The sequence below is a fragment of the Mytilus edulis genome, chromosome 2 (genome assembly GCF_963676685.1).
Source record: "Mytilus edulis chromosome 2, xbMytEdul2.2, whole genome shotgun sequence".
Classification (NCBI taxonomy): domain Eukaryota; kingdom Metazoa; phylum Mollusca; class Bivalvia; order Mytilida; family Mytilidae; genus Mytilus; species Mytilus edulis.
The window spans coordinates 35,728,044-35,745,768 of NC_092345.1; the positions used below are offsets into that span (position 1 = coordinate 35,728,044).

Below are 17,725 nucleotides of genomic sequence, written 5' to 3' on the forward strand. Positions count from 1 at the left end.
ATTTTATTGCTATTTAAAAGTGTTTACCGAAACATGTATGCTGAAAATGTTAACAATTCAATAAATTTACAAAAAGAAACATACAATTCTTATAAATACATTTATATATTTTTCTCTATTTCTATGGAAATTTATCCTTTTCCGAACCCATTGTATAAAGAAAATTAATCAATGTGTGGTTGCCAGTGATCTCATAATTTAACTATCTCGATTGGATAAATCCGATAATATAGCATACATATAGATTCTTACATTGATACGAGTGGATTATCGTTATTTTGTGCATTTTTCTTTTGATCTTTTTTTGTGATAATTTTCATATCATGCTTCTCGCTTGAGATGGAAAAATTATCGCTAGAAACTAAGGAGGCCACGTGGCGTTGCTAACGAAATTGACATGAAATTGACAACGTCGTCATAGGTAAAATAGCGATAAACAGATTATCATTGGTCATCTCAACTCGATTGCTTTTCTCACTTTCGCTGTACCAGCTCAAGCGAGAAAATCAATCTCGTTGAGATGATCAACGATAATCTATAATTACAACCATAAAATCAAGCTATTCATTTGTTTTTCTATTGCACTGATATAGTTTTAAAGTTAGTCACGGAAATCACGTGCACTGAGTCGTAGATATTGCATTTATTAAAAAAAAAAAACCAAATCAATTCTTCTCCTGGAAGTTTAGTAGCTTGTAAAAACGTTTTCTGTAGTAAAATTTGTATTTAGCGCGGAAGCGTTTCATTCTTAAACATTTGCGCACGTTCGACGCAACTCAAAACTACAAAAAGGTGTATTTTATTTTTGCATTACATTTGTATGCGATCCCCATAAATTTAAGAGTTGAATTCGTTTTTCCGTGCATTTATTTACGTTGTCACGGAGAGAATGTGCAGTCATTGATGTTGAATTTTAAAAGGGAAATATAATAATTAAACTGCTGGAACGCCTTTGCCAATCGAAATTTTGGAACGCGTAAAAAAAATTCTACTTGATTATTAGAACTTAACCAAATACGGACAAAAAAAGTTTGTTTTATGCTTACCCAATGTTCTTGTTTATTTTATGGTGTTATTACGTTAATTTTATGAATAAAACCTTGATAGGAACGAACTTACATCTTTAGGTACAATTACCCAGCCTTTCAACAATCACTGGTGTAGTAACTCAAGGTAAAGACGGTCCAGGCAAAGAATGGACAAAAAAGTACAGAGTATTATATAGCCAGGATTGCAAAGGTTATAGCCCGATTTATCCTGTAGGAGGAGGGGTAATTAATTTGTGCTGAACTTCGTTTATATTTTAATTTTTCTCTTAAAAACATGAAACAATTACATTAGTACATTGCCATTATTTATAAAGCACAATGTGTTTAAAATAACTCATATGTGAATTATACATATGTAAAAGAATTTTTGGATTATCAAAATCTAACAAACCGAAAGCTTCTTAGATTAGAATTGGCTTGTGTGTTAAAAAGTTTATTAATGACTCCCGGTTATTGGTGGGGTTCGTGTTGCTCAATAATTTTTTTGTGTGGTGTTTTGTATATCTTGTTTGTCTTTTCATCGCTTTTCACTTTTGATTTTGCTATACTTTTGTCGGCTCATCTTCGACTTATAAGTTTTTTTCTCCCTCTGGTATCTCCCATCTCTGTTTTTACTGAATTGCGATACTTATAGAGAAAACAGTTTCAATCAAATGCATTGATTTTTAGCCAGTATAAAACTGTCTTGTGATTCTTTTCCAGAATTTTGTTGGAAATACTGATGAAAATACCGAGGTTACGAATATGTTCAGTAGTCCGGTTAAAGCCCTGTGTGTAAAAATAAATCCACTAGCTTTTCACAATAGTATTTCAATGAGAATGGATTTGATTGGTTGTTATAGAGTAACTATGCAACAATCGTCTGCTTCAACAGCAGCAACGATACAAAAATCGCAACTAACTTCAGCACAGACGCCGACAACTACACCGATTAAAACAACTATGCCAATAGTAAAACCAACACAAGGTCAACTATGTCACAATTCGTTGATTAACAACGCAACTCTTGGGAGTCATGTTAATTTGACAGCGTCTAGTTCATTTCATAATCCATCTACTGGAACAACTCCTTCAAGGGCTGTACTGGACACGAAAACGGAACATTTACAGCAATACGGCGGCACAATGCTTGGAGGCTGGACACCGACTCATGATGGTAAACAATATATACAGGTAAAATGAATGTCTGAATTGATTTAATTTAGGTAAGAAAACTTGCAGATTATTACTTATAAACTTAATTTTGTAAAGTTATAAAGTGTTGATTGGTCATTTATAACACTATCTTCAGAAATGCATACTGTTTTTCTAAGTAAGAAACAACTTGTCAGTTGTATTATGATTTTACTGAATAAAGTGCACTCGGGTGATTTTTACTATTCAAAGGAACTTATTTTAATTAAAAATTGCGGAACTTAAAGTTTGCTTCACACAGCTGGAATTGTTTATAAAAAAATGGGGCCAAGATTATGTGTTACGCTCGTTACCATTTTGATAAGCATATCTTTTTCTGCATTTTATAAAAAAAAAACTATCTACTATTACCCTGGTTGAATTATATTTCAAGTAATTTGTTTGAGATTTTGAATGACAACTTTAAAAATATTCAACATTCGTAAATGCATTTTAACTACATTTAAATGATATCTTGTGTCTGATCGATTAACGCCATTTACTGTGAAAATGCCCTTTTAATTGATAAAGCTCTTCAAATCAGTTGGCATATAAATTCTGGCACGGATATTAACCACTTGAGACAGTTAAATTTATAAACAAAATAATATAAAAGTCACAAAAGATTTGAAGATGATACTAATATATATATACTAGAACACACCCGTGATATCACGGGTCCGTGACTGAATTAAAGTATACAACTATGCGCAAGCCTTATTTTAGTATTAGTATTGTCATCTGATAAAGTCATGTCGATTATAAGATACACAGTTTTTCTCTGCTTTCAAGTCTTTCTGTTTGAACCCGTTGAACTGGAACTTATCAGTTATTGGTAATATTAATTATTTTGAAAACAAAAGGTCCTGGAATGGAGTATTTTTTAATCAACAGCATTGTCCTATATAAGTTATAAATAAAGTTGAATTCTTTGCTGTTTTACGTCATGCGCACTAACAAATTGAAAACTGTACCTATACGCCTTATTTTTAGTCCAGATTTTTAGTATTCGTATTGTTATCTTAGAAAGTCTTACTGATTAAAATACTACAATAGGTAACAATTTGACAATTTAGTAGTGTCAACCCTGTGATTATGACCCGTGTATATAGCATATTAGTCCTGAATACAACATTTGGTGGTGCGCCTGTCAGATGCGGAACCTACAGATAAGGTAATAGGTAACAGGTGAATATACTATTGGTATCGGTAGCGGACTCGACCCAGAACTTCTTAATTATTGGCAATATTAATTACGTGGAAAACAAAAGGGCCTGGAGTGGTGTAATTTTTAATCTACACCTTTGTACTATATTAGTTATATATAAAGTTGAATTCTGTGATTCGTCGTTTTTACGTGATGACGGTTGACAAATTGGACCTCGTAATTTTAGTATTATAGATATATACACGGATCATTGTCATCCCATCCTTTACGATGTGTTGTAACTATATAAACTTAATTATATCCTTCTAAGCATTATGTCATGTGGTTAGCTTTATATATATAATAATAATAATAATAAAACATATTTTATAGTCACACTGACCAAATGGTCAAGACCGTTAGACGCCGCGCAGCAGGTGTTTCAGTTGACGTCTCATTAGCTTGAGTTCGAATTCTGCTGAACAAGATCCGTTTCCAATAAAATGCTTACATTCTTATGCTGAATTTAAGACATACAAAGTATAAGTATATATAGAGAAAACATCATACAGCTGTGGTCGCGTCTATATTAAGGAGAATATGTATCATAGAATTGTTAAAAGGAAAGATACATGCATTAAAACTAAAACAATCCATGTAGAAAAAGATAAACCAGATGTACTTTTGCATGGCCTGAACAGCATTTGATTCAATCAAATACTTTTATTTTTGTATTACTCTTTTAATAGAACGTTGTTCATATACCACATTTTTTATGTTATTTCGAATAGACAGAAAAATATTACAGTAATTTCTTATAATCTAATTCTAAATTCCATTTTAAACCGTAGAAAACCATAAAAAAAACTGTTGATGACGTCACGGTCACATGACTAAATTATGTCTATGGGCTGATAACCAAATAACGTCAACCAATCAGAAGACGCATTACATTCAAAATTAAATTATTATAAATTAATATCAATCTTAACTTACTGTTTTCAGGCTACATTTTCCAAACCACAAATGATAGACAAAATAATAACTCAAGGAGTAGACAACATGCAACAGTGGGTGACCAAATTTTCAATACAGTATAGTGAGGATTGTGTCAACTGGAAACAACTTCAGAATCCTAAGGTACAAATGTATATTGAGAAACAACACATTTGATTAGAAATAGCATGCAAAATACTTAAAAAAAACCCAACAGATTTTACTTAAGATGATTTCAGGATATAATGTTTTGAAAATCTGTATTCGAAACGATATTTCAAAACGTGCATAACTATTATGCTTGAAAGTATCGATACTTGAGTTTGTCGATTTTCAAATAGAATGACTTGCAGGATCTGTAATGCGTTGGTTTTAATCAATGATGTTTGTCTTTCTCTCTATTCAAAGTGTCTGTTAAAAATGCAAAACACATGAAATTTTCATAGAATCTAATTTCAGAGCAGCATGTAAAATTGAAATGCACAATAACTTTACAATGGTTTTATCACGTTTCATGCAAGTAACGATTCCCAATATGGCCACTAATGAATTTTAAGGTGATTTTTCGTAGCTAACATTAGCAGTTAACCTACTAAACTCATCATACAGATACAAATTAGTGCATATGGATAAGACAGTGGATTCTTGCTAAAGACTGCTTGTCAAAGGTTGAGGTCATGCCTTTGAATGTTGAATGAAAGTGTTATTGACACCTCCATTATTTCCTTTTGTTCATATATGTGAAGTAATATGGAAAACGACATTCGTTAAATAGAGGATATCTTCTTGAAACAGAGAGTCACCTAAACGACCTAAAACTAATTATAAGTTAGATTTTTTTTCTACTACCAATAGTAGCCTCTTGTCATCAAAGTGACATGATGATTAAAAAATAGGAAGAAGTAACGACGGGAGGCAATCAAGATACATTAGTCGAAGAAAGTGATTTAAAATTATAGTAATCTGTATAAAAGGCATCAATTTTTATTCTGTTTTTCTTAGTTTTGTAATTTTTATCTCTGTTCTTTTTTTTTAATAGGAATTTATTGCTAATACAGATGACAAAACAAAAGTTACCAATAAGTTTGGTTGTCCAGTGTTTGCTAAATGTGTGAGAGTTTACCCATCAGATTGGCACAACCATTCCGGCCTCCGATTTGACCTGATAGGATGTGAAATTATAGGTATGATCATTTAATTAACTTTATCTTAAGTTTGACATTGCTCGTGGTATGTAGGTATCAAACAAACAATTGTTTAAAATGTTCTACAGTCAACTTTTTTATTCATACCTTCCCAGTGTACTTATTATGCTTAGGTATACCATCAACCATTTGTGCTAGGTATCAGATTGTAATAAACAGTGTCTAATAATGTGATGAATATGTTTTCAAATTTGTCTGAGGACACATCAGTGACCAATAAAATGCTCGAAAACTCATGGAATAATATTCATGTACACTAAATAGCACAAACTTCTTAAATCTAACTGTAGATGTAAACTCATCAAATATATCAGGCTCATAATTTTATGCTCCATTTATGAGCATTATGTTTTCTGGTCTGTGCGTCCGTTCGTTCGTCCGTTCGTCCGTTCGTCCAGCTTCAGGTTAAAGTTTTGGTTAAAGTTTTTGGTCGAGGTAGTTTTTGATGAAGTTGAAGTCCAATCAACATGGAACTTAGTATACATGTTCCTTATGATATGATCTATCTAATTTAAATGCCAAATTAGAGTTTTTATCCCATTTTCACGGTCCACTGGACATAGAAAATGATAATGCGGAGTGGGCATCCGTGTACTTGGGACACATTCTTGTTTCGATTCAATATACCAACACACAAGAGCAGGTTAAGACAAACTGGAAAACAATTATAAAAAGTTTATAACAAGATAATACGTAATTAAGTCCTTTTTTACATTTTCTGATATGCTGTAGCCATTGAGTTCGTGAATTTGATGTCGATTATTTAGAGCATTAGGTAAACAATAAAAAGGTGAAATTGCTAACAATTTTATGTTTTTATTCTTTTGCACTCATATTCTTAGCATCTTTTATCGTCTTTGATACATGGCATCAAATATATGTCGTTACTTGTTTTTGCTTTATATAAATTTTGTATAAAGGAAAAACAAGTACTGACATACATAAAAACCGAAACATTTTAAGTTATATTTATTGAAATATAAAGTACACCAACACGTTGTGAATGGCTAACAATATCACCAACAATGTAAATTAAACGTTTAAACAATATCACCAACAATGTAAATTAAACGTTTAAACAATATCACCAACAATTTAAATTAAACGTTTACCGTGATATTTTATGTCCGTTAGTCTATCAGCACCTAATTATTACTGCTTATGACTCTCATTATTTACAACCATTTGTGTTAGTGTAAAATAATTATTTGTGAATGACAGTTGAGATAATTTACACCTGCTATTTCAAACATAAAATCGCTAACAGATACAAATTATAAATACCTTATAGATTTGTACATAATATTTATATAAATGCAATATTGAAGTATCATAGAAGTACATTAATGTTATAGTAAAACTAATTAGTATTATCATGATTATGTCGTTTCCAATGTCGCCAACAACACGCGTGTATGACAATGTGACAAAGCTAACGGATAAAAGACGGTTCTGACATGAATATATAAATATAATTGAGAACGCTCCATAATTTTAGCATTTTTTCAAAATAACAACAACAAAGCTACCAGTATCATTGCACCAAATTCATCAGACCCACTTTAGAAGAAAACGTTTTTTACTGATTAACTGGTTTTGTTCTCAACCGGAATAAAATAAAATGTTTACTCCTAGACGTTAAAAAGCAACCACAAATTAAACATAGTTTAACTGTCTTCAATTTGGTTTCAAACAGTAGAAAAAAGTAGTTATGAAATCCTTTATTTGTAATCATTACTATTGGTTTCAAGATAAGTACTTTTGCATGACAGTTGCATTGGACAAACTTATTTTGAAGTAACAGAGATGTACTACAAATTTACAATGGTAATTTTCAAATGTATCAAACAACATATATAAAGATTTATGTATTAGTAAAATGAAAGTCACTTCATGCTGCATAAGTTAATAGTAATTTGATGAAAAGGATTTTTATTCACATAATGTTAATAAATGTATAATCTGCTTTTGACATTGATATTTGAATCCTCAACATTGAAGGAGATATTATAATTAAAAAATCTAAATGAATCCCCCGATTTGAGTTTTGGTGTTTGCCAGAATTTAGGCAGTATTATTTAATCGATGTTAAAATTCCGTTAATCGGTTAAAATTATAATTCATGATAACTAGCAAAACCCGAAGAAATCTTATGAACTCCAAAAATGAGGCGAGAGCGGGAGCGTAATCGTCTTATGATACAAATGCATCACCCGCAATCCAAATTCACACTCAGTCAAAATATAACAATCAGGAATAAGATACACTCTGCAAAATTATATAGTGACGACTATTTGGTTTTTTAAAATCTAAGACTGCAAAATCATGTTGCTAGTGAGTTGCGACGCAGACGAATCAATTTGGTCATCAAATTGTGATGATTACTGAAAAACTTATGCAGAGTCGATTTTAGTTTGTCTTTCTCCCTCATAACCTTTATAGGCTTACTAAATATGAAATTTGAATGAAAGATATGCAGAGAAGATGTCAATGAGATATCAACTTAGCCATACAAATCACAAAAAAGCAATTCCTGTCATATGTAAATTTAAATTATCGCCATGATATTTTGCTGACGTGTCGTATATAATTTGACAGTTTACAAAAGTAGTTACTAATAACTTTAATCGATTTGAAGGCATTAATCACAACAAATAATGTTGCGAGTTATTTATCTTATATTCACTATGAAACAATTAAACTCATCATAGATACCAGGATTAAAATTTTATATTTACAACTTATCTGTGATTTAGTACAAAGCAAGACGCTACTATTTCGACCATTTTAAAACAAACCTAATGAGTTTTATAAGAAAAGTTGAAAGTAACATGGTAAAACAGTGTAAAACAATGATAAAACAACAACAACCCATAAAAAGGTTTATGGTTGTGGATAGACAACATGTACATAAGGGGGAGTGTAGGATGAACTGGTCTTGTGAGTTTTGTTTTATTTATCTTGATCTTGACCTTCCATTTTCTATCTATATTTGACCCCTTATTATGAATACTATTGTGCCAAAAAATGCAAACGGACGAAAAACAACAAAAATACAAAGAACAATACACAGGCACAACATAAAAAAAACTAAAGACTGAGCAACATGAATTCTACCCAAACAGGGAGTAATCAAAGGACCGTTTTAGAGGATGTGTGGTTAAAAGCTCTGGAATGAATTAATCTTCCGTTTGAATATCAATCCTTGTGAAATCATATAATGACTTCATTCAGTTTTATATACACTGACCTATATTAGTGCATACATATCTATCATTTCTATTATTTCAGATGGTCCGCATCCAAATGTAACTTTACAAAAAACGACCCCAGGCTCAAGTACATCCATATCAACATCAAGCAAACGTCAAAATATTACCACAGCCAGTACAACGTTAACTTCAACAAAAACCACATTAAAAAGAACAACTGCTTCTCCATTAACAACACCAAACCCTAAATTTACACAGTCAACTACAATAAAACCAACCGCATTACTACCTATAACACATAAAATATTTCCGACGGGACAAGCATCGAATTATAATACTAGGGATCCATTAGATTGTAAACGGGCTTTACTGGTCGATCCGTGCACTAACCCTATAGTAAATAAGCACTGTTTTTATTCATGTAATACAAAACAAGGAAACAATTTATTATCTTCCACCAATACAATTCCATTTAGACAAACAACTACTATAACAAGTAAACAAACTACAAGAACACCAGTTGCAGTAAGCAATGTACAAACAACTCATGCATCCTCTATTGCAACGCATATGTCAGCAGCTAATATTAATGTTTCACCGAGTCAAACCTCTTTGAACAATATGCTTTCATTACACTCAAATACATTGTATAATTCCCTCTCAACAATTCAAAGTACACCAACTTCAATGTTGCCCTCTTCAATTTCAATAGGTGTAACATCTTTGAAACATTCAAACATTCTACATTCTTCGATGACGACACAGAATACAATTAAATCATCCTCAATTTCACCAATGTCAACTGCAATTGCATCACTATCAATTACTCCAACAAATGCAGTTTCCTCTTCTGCGACCCATAATGTCTTACCAACTGGCCAAGCATCTATTTATAACTCACTTGACCCTACAGATTGTAAACGATCATTGTTGATGTTCTCCTGCGCGGTGCCGATAGTTGCAAAACACTGTCATTATTCATGTTCAAAACCTTCTTCTAAATTATTAAGTTCCAACATGTTTCACAGTTCAGTTTCTGTTGTTGCTCATAGCCAAAATAGTGACAAAACGTCAATAATATCTCAGACTTCTTTTTTAAATGGAATTCAATCAACCCAGCTAAGCCAAACCCAACTTAACCCATCAAAACCAATCACGAACCTATTTACAACTATGAATCAAAATTCAAATCAAATAAATCCTTCTAGCCTTACTTCTGCCATGTTCAGTGTCACTAGCATGGTAAATCCAAGTGTCCTTGTACATTCGAATTCAGCTATAATATCACCTTCTATTAACAGTAATCCGTCTTTAATTATGCTTAGCTCAACAACATCACATACTAGCACTGCCCAGAGCTCTAATTCAAATATGGCTCAAATGTCTAGGTATTCACAGGCATCAGGAAGTGTAACCATATCAATGATTCAGAGCTCGATTCCGTCAAAGCCATTGTCCGTAACTGGTTTAACTGGTATTCAAACAACAGTACTACAGAGCGCTTTGAAAGATTCATCGGTTACATCAGCAATGATGACCGCATCCATGCACAAAGGTTCCTTTATTACTCAGTATTCTTCAAGTTTATCTAGTTTACCATCATCTGCAGTTCTTCAAAATGTTCAAAGTAGTGACAAACCATCAAGCACGGTAGTCAATCTGTCTTCAGTCCTTCATCAACATTATTTGAATTCTTTAAATATTAATCCACCTTCTTCGATTATAAAAACAACTCAAATTAGTAGCCTGCCATCGAGTGGTGTTCCATCATCTCTCCTGTATCAAAGTGCTTCCAAAACTGGTTCATATTCAAGTGTGCCCCAAAGTCTATTAACATCATCAATGCAGGCATCTAGTGTCACTAGCTTAACATCACCAATGCAGGCATCTAGTGCCACTAGCTTAACATCACCAATACAGGCATCTAGTGTCACAAGCTTAACATCGCCAATGCAGGTATCTAGTGTCACTAGCTTAACATCATCAATGCAGGCATCTAGTGTCAATAGCTTAATATCATCAATGCAGGCATCTAGTGTCACTAGCTTAACATCACCAATGCAGGCATCTAGTGTCACTAGCTTAACATCATCAATGCAGGCATCTAGTGTCACTAGCTTAACATCATCAATGCAGGCATCTAGTGTCACTAGCTTAACATTATCAATGCAGGCATCTAGTGTCACTAGCTTATCATCAGGTGTAACAGGCATATTCACATCATCTGTCATAAAAGGTTCTAGTAATATACAATCTGTTTCTGGTAACTTTGTGAGTTCATTTTCTTCTGTAGGGATAACATCTAGTAACACAATTGGAAGCTCAAGTTTGCTAGGAAAAGGAAATCCAGCGATATCTACTACGTATGCAAGCTCTGGTCAGTATACAAGTGTTGTATCTGCAATAAATTCTTTGCTGCCAGTTCAAAGTTCCAATATACTGAGAAGTCAGTTTGTCACAAACTCCTTCCTTCAGAGTTCTGTAAGTTCTCCTTCTATAACTGCTTCTGTTTTCCTATCACAGTCTGGTATAAGACAGCTTACTTCATCAATTGTGCAAAGCTCACCACCTTTGAGTTCAGTACAGCTATTATCTACTGTCCCATTATTACACTCGTCAAATGTTCGTTCAGGATATCAGTCATCGCTTGGCCAGTTAAGTTCTTTACAATCCTTATCAGTCTTGAATCCTGGTATGACATCTGTACTCTCAAGTCAAAATACAAACAAAATCCCAGTCTCTTCGGGTCAAAATCAAGGTTTGACCAGTGTACCCTCAAGCTTAAATCAAGGCTCATCCTTATTTCAGATTCCAACTAAATCGTCAATCTTCGCAAGCCTAAATCCTAATGCACCACTAGGACTTTCTAGTAAAATTTCTGACTTGTCAGTTCTATTTTCAAGTCCAAATCATGCTATGTCATCTGCGATCTCAAGTGTTCACCCTATAATGCTATCAGTACCATCTAGGCTGAATACTGATATGGTATCTGCATCTTCAAAACATATCATGTCACCAGCACTCTCAAATATAAATCCAAGTATGTCATCTGCTCCCTTGAGTATTATTCAAAGTATGACTGCTGCATCCTCAACACTTAATCAAGGTAGAATATTTATACCTTCAAGTCTTAATCCTAGTATGTCATCCGAACTCTCAAATATAAATTCCGGGATGGCATCTGCATCTTTAAGTTTAAAATCAGGAGGTATATCGACACCGTTAAGTACTAGTCCAAGTATATCATTTGCACAATCAAATATTAATCCTAGCAAATTATCTACACAGTTCAGTATTAATCTCGGCATGTCATATACAACCTCAATTAAAAACTCCGTTATGTCACCATCAACCTCAAATATAAATACTGTATCTTTATCATCAAGTATCCCAACTGCATCTTTGTCGTCTTCCAATGGTCCACTAACAATGTCTATAATACCATCAGGTGCATATCAATCAGTTGCCATGCTTTCGATAAACACACCTGTAGGATCGTACAGTGCGTCTAGGAGTACCTCCGCTAACAGTGTAATGATTTCGTTAAATGCACATGCGTCAGTATCCAGTAAGTCTTTGTCAACATCTTTGTCGACATCTGTTCCATCTTTAATTGATTCTGTTACATCTATAGATTCCAGTACACAACTACCATCAAGTTTACTTTTATCTTCTGATATATCTACATCCCCGTTTTGGTCTAGTATGCAATCGGTACAATCAAGCGTACCACTAACCTCCTTTGGTGATGTTTCATCTTCATATGAAACTACTGTGTCGTTTATAGGATACCAAGCAACAGCAATGCCATTCCTTAGTACTTCTGTGTCATCAAACAGTAAGCAGATGTCGCTCACCTGTGTCCCTCTGTCCTCTGAATTATCTCTTACAATTTCCGATTCAAGTAATATTCCCCTTTTCTCTATGAGTTCTAGTATCATTGTTTCTTCTGGAGAGCATTCCAGTGACTTGATTTCCGCATCTGATATTTCTTTATCACATGGTTATTCACCCGTATCATCTGCAGCTGTGTCAATGACGTGTTATAATATCCCCGTAATGTATTCTAATGCCATGTCCTCTGCTTTACAATCAGTAACTCCTACACTATCATCTGTGCAAACGTTACAAACAACAAAAGCTTTTGGTTCATCTGTTTTCCCAACTAATTTGCCCATATCACATACCATTTCACATAGCATGCCCCAACCTTCGGTTAGCATCCTTCAAACTTCGACACAAACTAGTAAAATTACAACCCCAGCTTCCAAGCAACTGCCGACAACTAAACACGTTACCAATGTCATTCTTCCAACAGGAGTTGCTTCAATATACAACAGCTTGGACCCAATTGATTGTAAACGATCATTGAACATGTTCTCTTGCAGTATGTCAATAGTTGCAAAACATTGCTTTTATTCGTGCAGAAAACAAAATAGCACTACGGTACATCCAATAAGTCCTGGAAAACTCTCTCTTCCAACAGGAAGTAGTACAATGGCAAAATCAAAAATAATCTTTCAGTCACTAACAGCAACATTTTCGAAGGCAATGTCCAATTTCTCGACATCAAAAAAACCAAACCTGTCGAAATTTACACACAGTTCAAAATCCATACAAACATCAACTTCAACAACAAAACCTTTAACATTTATGCAAACGACAAAACCTTCAACAATAAAACCTTCAACAATCTCGTCAACGACAAAACCTTTGTCCATGTCAACACCAAGTTCAACTACAAAAACTACAACACAACATATAAAGAATACCGTCAGATCTTTGTATGATAATCGAGACCCACAGAATTGCATGCAGTTAATAACATGGATACAATGTACTGATTTCTATTATGGAAAAGTGTGTAAATATTCTTGTGGTAAGTTTTTCAGTTAGTTAAAGATTGATAAACATTAATTGTAAAAACGATGATTGAAATAAATTACCTCAAATATTAGATGTCATCAGGATTAAAATAGGTTGGGCACTTTACACTTCATAATACTGATTTACCAATAATTGGGAAATTTGGGAAATTTTTAAATGGTAAAACCAAAATAATTGGATAATGCTAAAAAAAAGAGTTAATGAAAGGCGTAAGATACCTAAAGGTAATCAAATCCATAAGTCGAACGCAAAATGACAACAGGAAAATATTCATTGTTGTACAGAACCAAACTGCTTAACAGGAATTTTTTTTTGAGTTATCTATTCAAATAAGTGTTTATATATAATGACCAGCATGCATATCAAGTTTGAATAAATAAAATACCCTTTTCCGTCTTTCGTTGAAGAAATCGATTTACAATATTTTTGTTGCCCAAGACAAATTCGGACGGCTCATATTCTCACACTTTCTCATATTTCTCAGCAGTAACATACCCTCTGCCCCTTCGTATGGTGTTTACATATCACAATTGATACGTTATTCACGTGCTTGTTCACACTATACGGACTTCATATACAGGAGTGTGCTCCTTACGCAGAAACTGCTCCAACAAAGTTATGAGGAGGACAGATTAAAATTGACACTCCGTAAATTTTATGGACACCATCACGATTTGGTGGATCCATACGATGTTTCGTTGACCAAACTAGCTAAGGACATTTTTACCACATGGTAGATTGTGTTTTGTCATAATGTCGTCTAATCTTTTAATTACCAAACGTGACTTATTCCCGATTGTGACTGTTTTGCCGAGTGTGAACTCGCATTACTATAGGACGTGGTACGGTACTTATACATCCCATATTCATGTATTTGGTTTAAATGTTTGGTGTTATGTTTGTAATTCTCATCGGATTTTGTCAAATGTGTTGACGTCTTTTCTATTATATTTCTGTGTTATGGTAAAGAAAATTAATCACCGCCTTCATTTATCAGATTTGATTTCGTTCAAAGTAATCAGTACGATATTTTACGTTTGAAGTTAGATTCATAACAAACCTGACATAGTTTTATAATATAGTTAATTGCTACCTCAGTTTTATATTAATAAGAATTAAAATGTGCTTTGTTATTAAATGCAATATCAGTATTTAGTTCAAATATATAATCTTAAATTAATCCTAATTCTAATGACGTCATTTTTTCGTCATTTTTCATTTTTTGATGCTCTGTTTTACTAATTCTAATGACGTCATTTTTTCGTCATTTTTCAGTTTCAAATAGGACGTCACTTGGCGTAGAGGTTTAAACGTATTCGGATGTGTCTACTTTTGTGTTTCAAATGTCTGGTTATGTAAATGTATTTCAGTTGTTTCCTGTAATTAGTTAATACTTCAGCTTTATCATGTACATCTTTTGAATATTCATTTTATTATATTTACTGTTTGCAAAAGTATAAATTACTCTAAATTATAGGGATTTTCTGGTAACTTAACGGAAAACCCTTGCCGTTTTTGGCACAACCTTTTTGATCTTTTGGTCCTCGATGCTGTTCAACTTTGTACTCGTTTCGGCTTTCAAACTTTTGTATCTGTGCGTCACACATAGGTCTTGTGTGGACAAAATACACTTCTGGCGTATTAAAATTTTGAACTTGTTGCCTTTTGTCGGCTGTTGTTCGTGTGATTCTTTGTCTATTGTGTTCTCCAATTTATTTATATTGTAGTCCTGTGTTGTCATTTTGATGTTATATTTCACATGGCCATAAAAGTGCGAGGTTTGGCATGCCACAAAACCAGGTTCAACCCACCATTTTTTCCTTTAAAAATGCCCTGTACCAAGTCAGGAATATGGTCATTGTTATATTATAGTTCGTTTCTGTGTGTATTACATTATAACGTTGTGTCGTTTGTTTTCTCTTATTTTTTAGTGTAAATTCACATTGCGATAAGACGTGTCACGGTACTTGTCTATCCCAAATTCATGTATTTGGTTTTGATGTTATATATATATGTTATATTTGTTATTCTCGTGGGATTTTGTCTATATGTGTTACATTTTAGTGTTATGTCGTTGTTCTCCTCTTATATTTAATGCGTTTCCCTCGGTTTTAGTTTGTTATCCCGATTTTGTTTTTTGTCCATGGATTTATGAGTTTTGAACAGCGGTATACTACTGTTGCCTTTATTTATCCGTTCTTTTGTCTTTTGTTTAACCGAAGACAACTAATCAAGTTTGCTTTATGGAAATATCAAATACAATAATACAATCACTAACATCTGATTTTTCCTGAATGGTTTCTATTTTGCTTCTTTCAAATATAAGGCGTAGTTAACAATATGTTTTATAAAGAACTGGTTTTCGTCCTGTCTTATTAAGTGTTTCTCACTTTCTTGTCTAATGAAGAAGAAACAACAGCTTATACTAGCAAATCAAATCATCCAATTGGTAACAATAGCTTTGTCTTTAACCAAACAATTGGACGGGTCACAATACCTATTTCTATTCTATCAAATCATGGAACGAGTAAGAGAACACTTTATATTCAATCGGATCATGGTAACAAAGGGATGACACACATATTTGTTTGAGCAGTATGTATTATTATACCCCAATCTCATTACAATTCGATGTTCTGATACACACTGTGTAGCGTATCAGAAAATCGGATTTTAATGAGATTGATTATACCCCCGCTTTTTTCTGTTTTACCTTTGACTATCCGTATATTCATCCATCCATGCTGTTGAAACAAATCTGGAAATGTAGGAGTCAATACAGTAGTAGGTTACATAGATGAAATTTGATACTTAAATTAAGCATATTTAAATGCAGATATAATGGTTGACTTTGTTATATTATCTATATAAAGCAATATGATTTTGTTTAGTTCATTTATTCATTTTACATACTTATTTATACCTTTTATTTATTTTACAGTTAACAAACAAAATGCTATTGGATAAACGAAGATGACAAATATTTGGACTCGAAGTAGTCAGCCTTATATTTTAACTGTTATTCATAAAAAAAAAATGTGATGGCTAAAATTAAAAACATATTTTTATTGCATTGTATTTTACTGTTTACATATTTGCAAGTAAGACCAGAGTGCAAAAGAGTTCAATGCTATTTTACATACTGTTATATACAAAACAGAACCTTGGGTTCTTACAAGGTTTCTTGACGGAAGATCGTGGAACTCTTCCTACACGAGGCAGCGGACTTAAATCCAAATATAACTTGACGTGAATATAAAATTATTAAATGTTCATCCCGCACAACTACACAAACGCACAAAAGTTTTATTAATGGTTAAAGGAAGACTAAAGGTTTGCCATATACTTCTTTCAAACCTAGGATTTGATAAATTAATGGCAGCTGGGCCGATTTTATACCAAATTTAATAATATGAGCAGAAATAATCCAATATTAGAGGACATAGAAGTTTTAAATACAGTTAATAAATCCTTAACATTTCAATCCTTTGTCGACTTATTTTACGCTTCTATTTCATATAGAAAAGAAGATGTGGTATGATTGCCAATCAGACAACTCTTCACAAGAGAACAAATGACACAAATATTAACAACTATAGGTCACCGTACTGCTTATTATTACGTAATCATGACAACCTTTTTAAAAACTCTATAGATAAAATAAAAATACAATCGGAAGAACGTTTTTCACAAGACTCCAATCATTCATATTTTTTTTTGGATGGAATGGGGAACAAATACATGTTTTGATTTAAATCATATTAAATCATAAACTCTAACTTTTAGCAATGACATTCAGGAATAAGAATTTGAGTTTTTGAATCTCAATGTGGAATTTATGAAATTATTTTCAATGGAAAATGGTTATTTTTTCCATTCCACTCGAAAATTAAAAGTAATAGAAGGCTAATGAAGGGTTTGGCATATACAGTTTATCCGCCCGAACAAAAGATGAATCAAGTCTAATTGCTATAGGAGTTCATAGGGAAAATTTCAATGCAATATCTGGCATAGACAAGTAATTGAGACGGGCGAACAGATAAAAATAAGTTAAAT

General features: G+C 32.9%; 1 protein-coding gene and 1 long non-coding RNA gene across 2 annotated transcripts in view; both read left to right on the forward strand.

Moving 5' to 3' along the window:
- LOC139510833 (uncharacterized) overlaps positions 1-13,459 on the forward strand; it is a gene marked incomplete at its 3' end in the record, with an annotated part of 35,858 nt that extends 22,399 nt beyond the window's left edge. Inside the window, exons 9-13 of the mRNA XM_071297369.1 lie at positions 1,128-1,271; positions 1,752-2,222; positions 4,375-4,509; positions 5,405-5,549; positions 8,862-13,459. Coding sequence (XP_071153470.1) covers positions 1,128-1,271; positions 1,752-2,222; positions 4,375-4,509; positions 5,405-5,549; positions 8,862-13,459 — 5,493 coding nt within the window. The remainder of the gene's footprint in view (positions 1-1,127; positions 1,272-1,751; positions 2,223-4,374; positions 4,510-5,404; positions 5,550-8,861) is intronic.
- LOC139512067 (uncharacterized) lies at positions 13,460-16,740 on the forward strand. The gene is made up of 2 exons (XR_011662153.1): positions 13,460-13,661; positions 16,611-16,740. It is a non-coding gene; the product is annotated as an uncharacterized lncRNA (long non-coding RNA).
- The last annotated feature ends 985 nt before the right edge of the window (positions 16,741-17,725 follow it).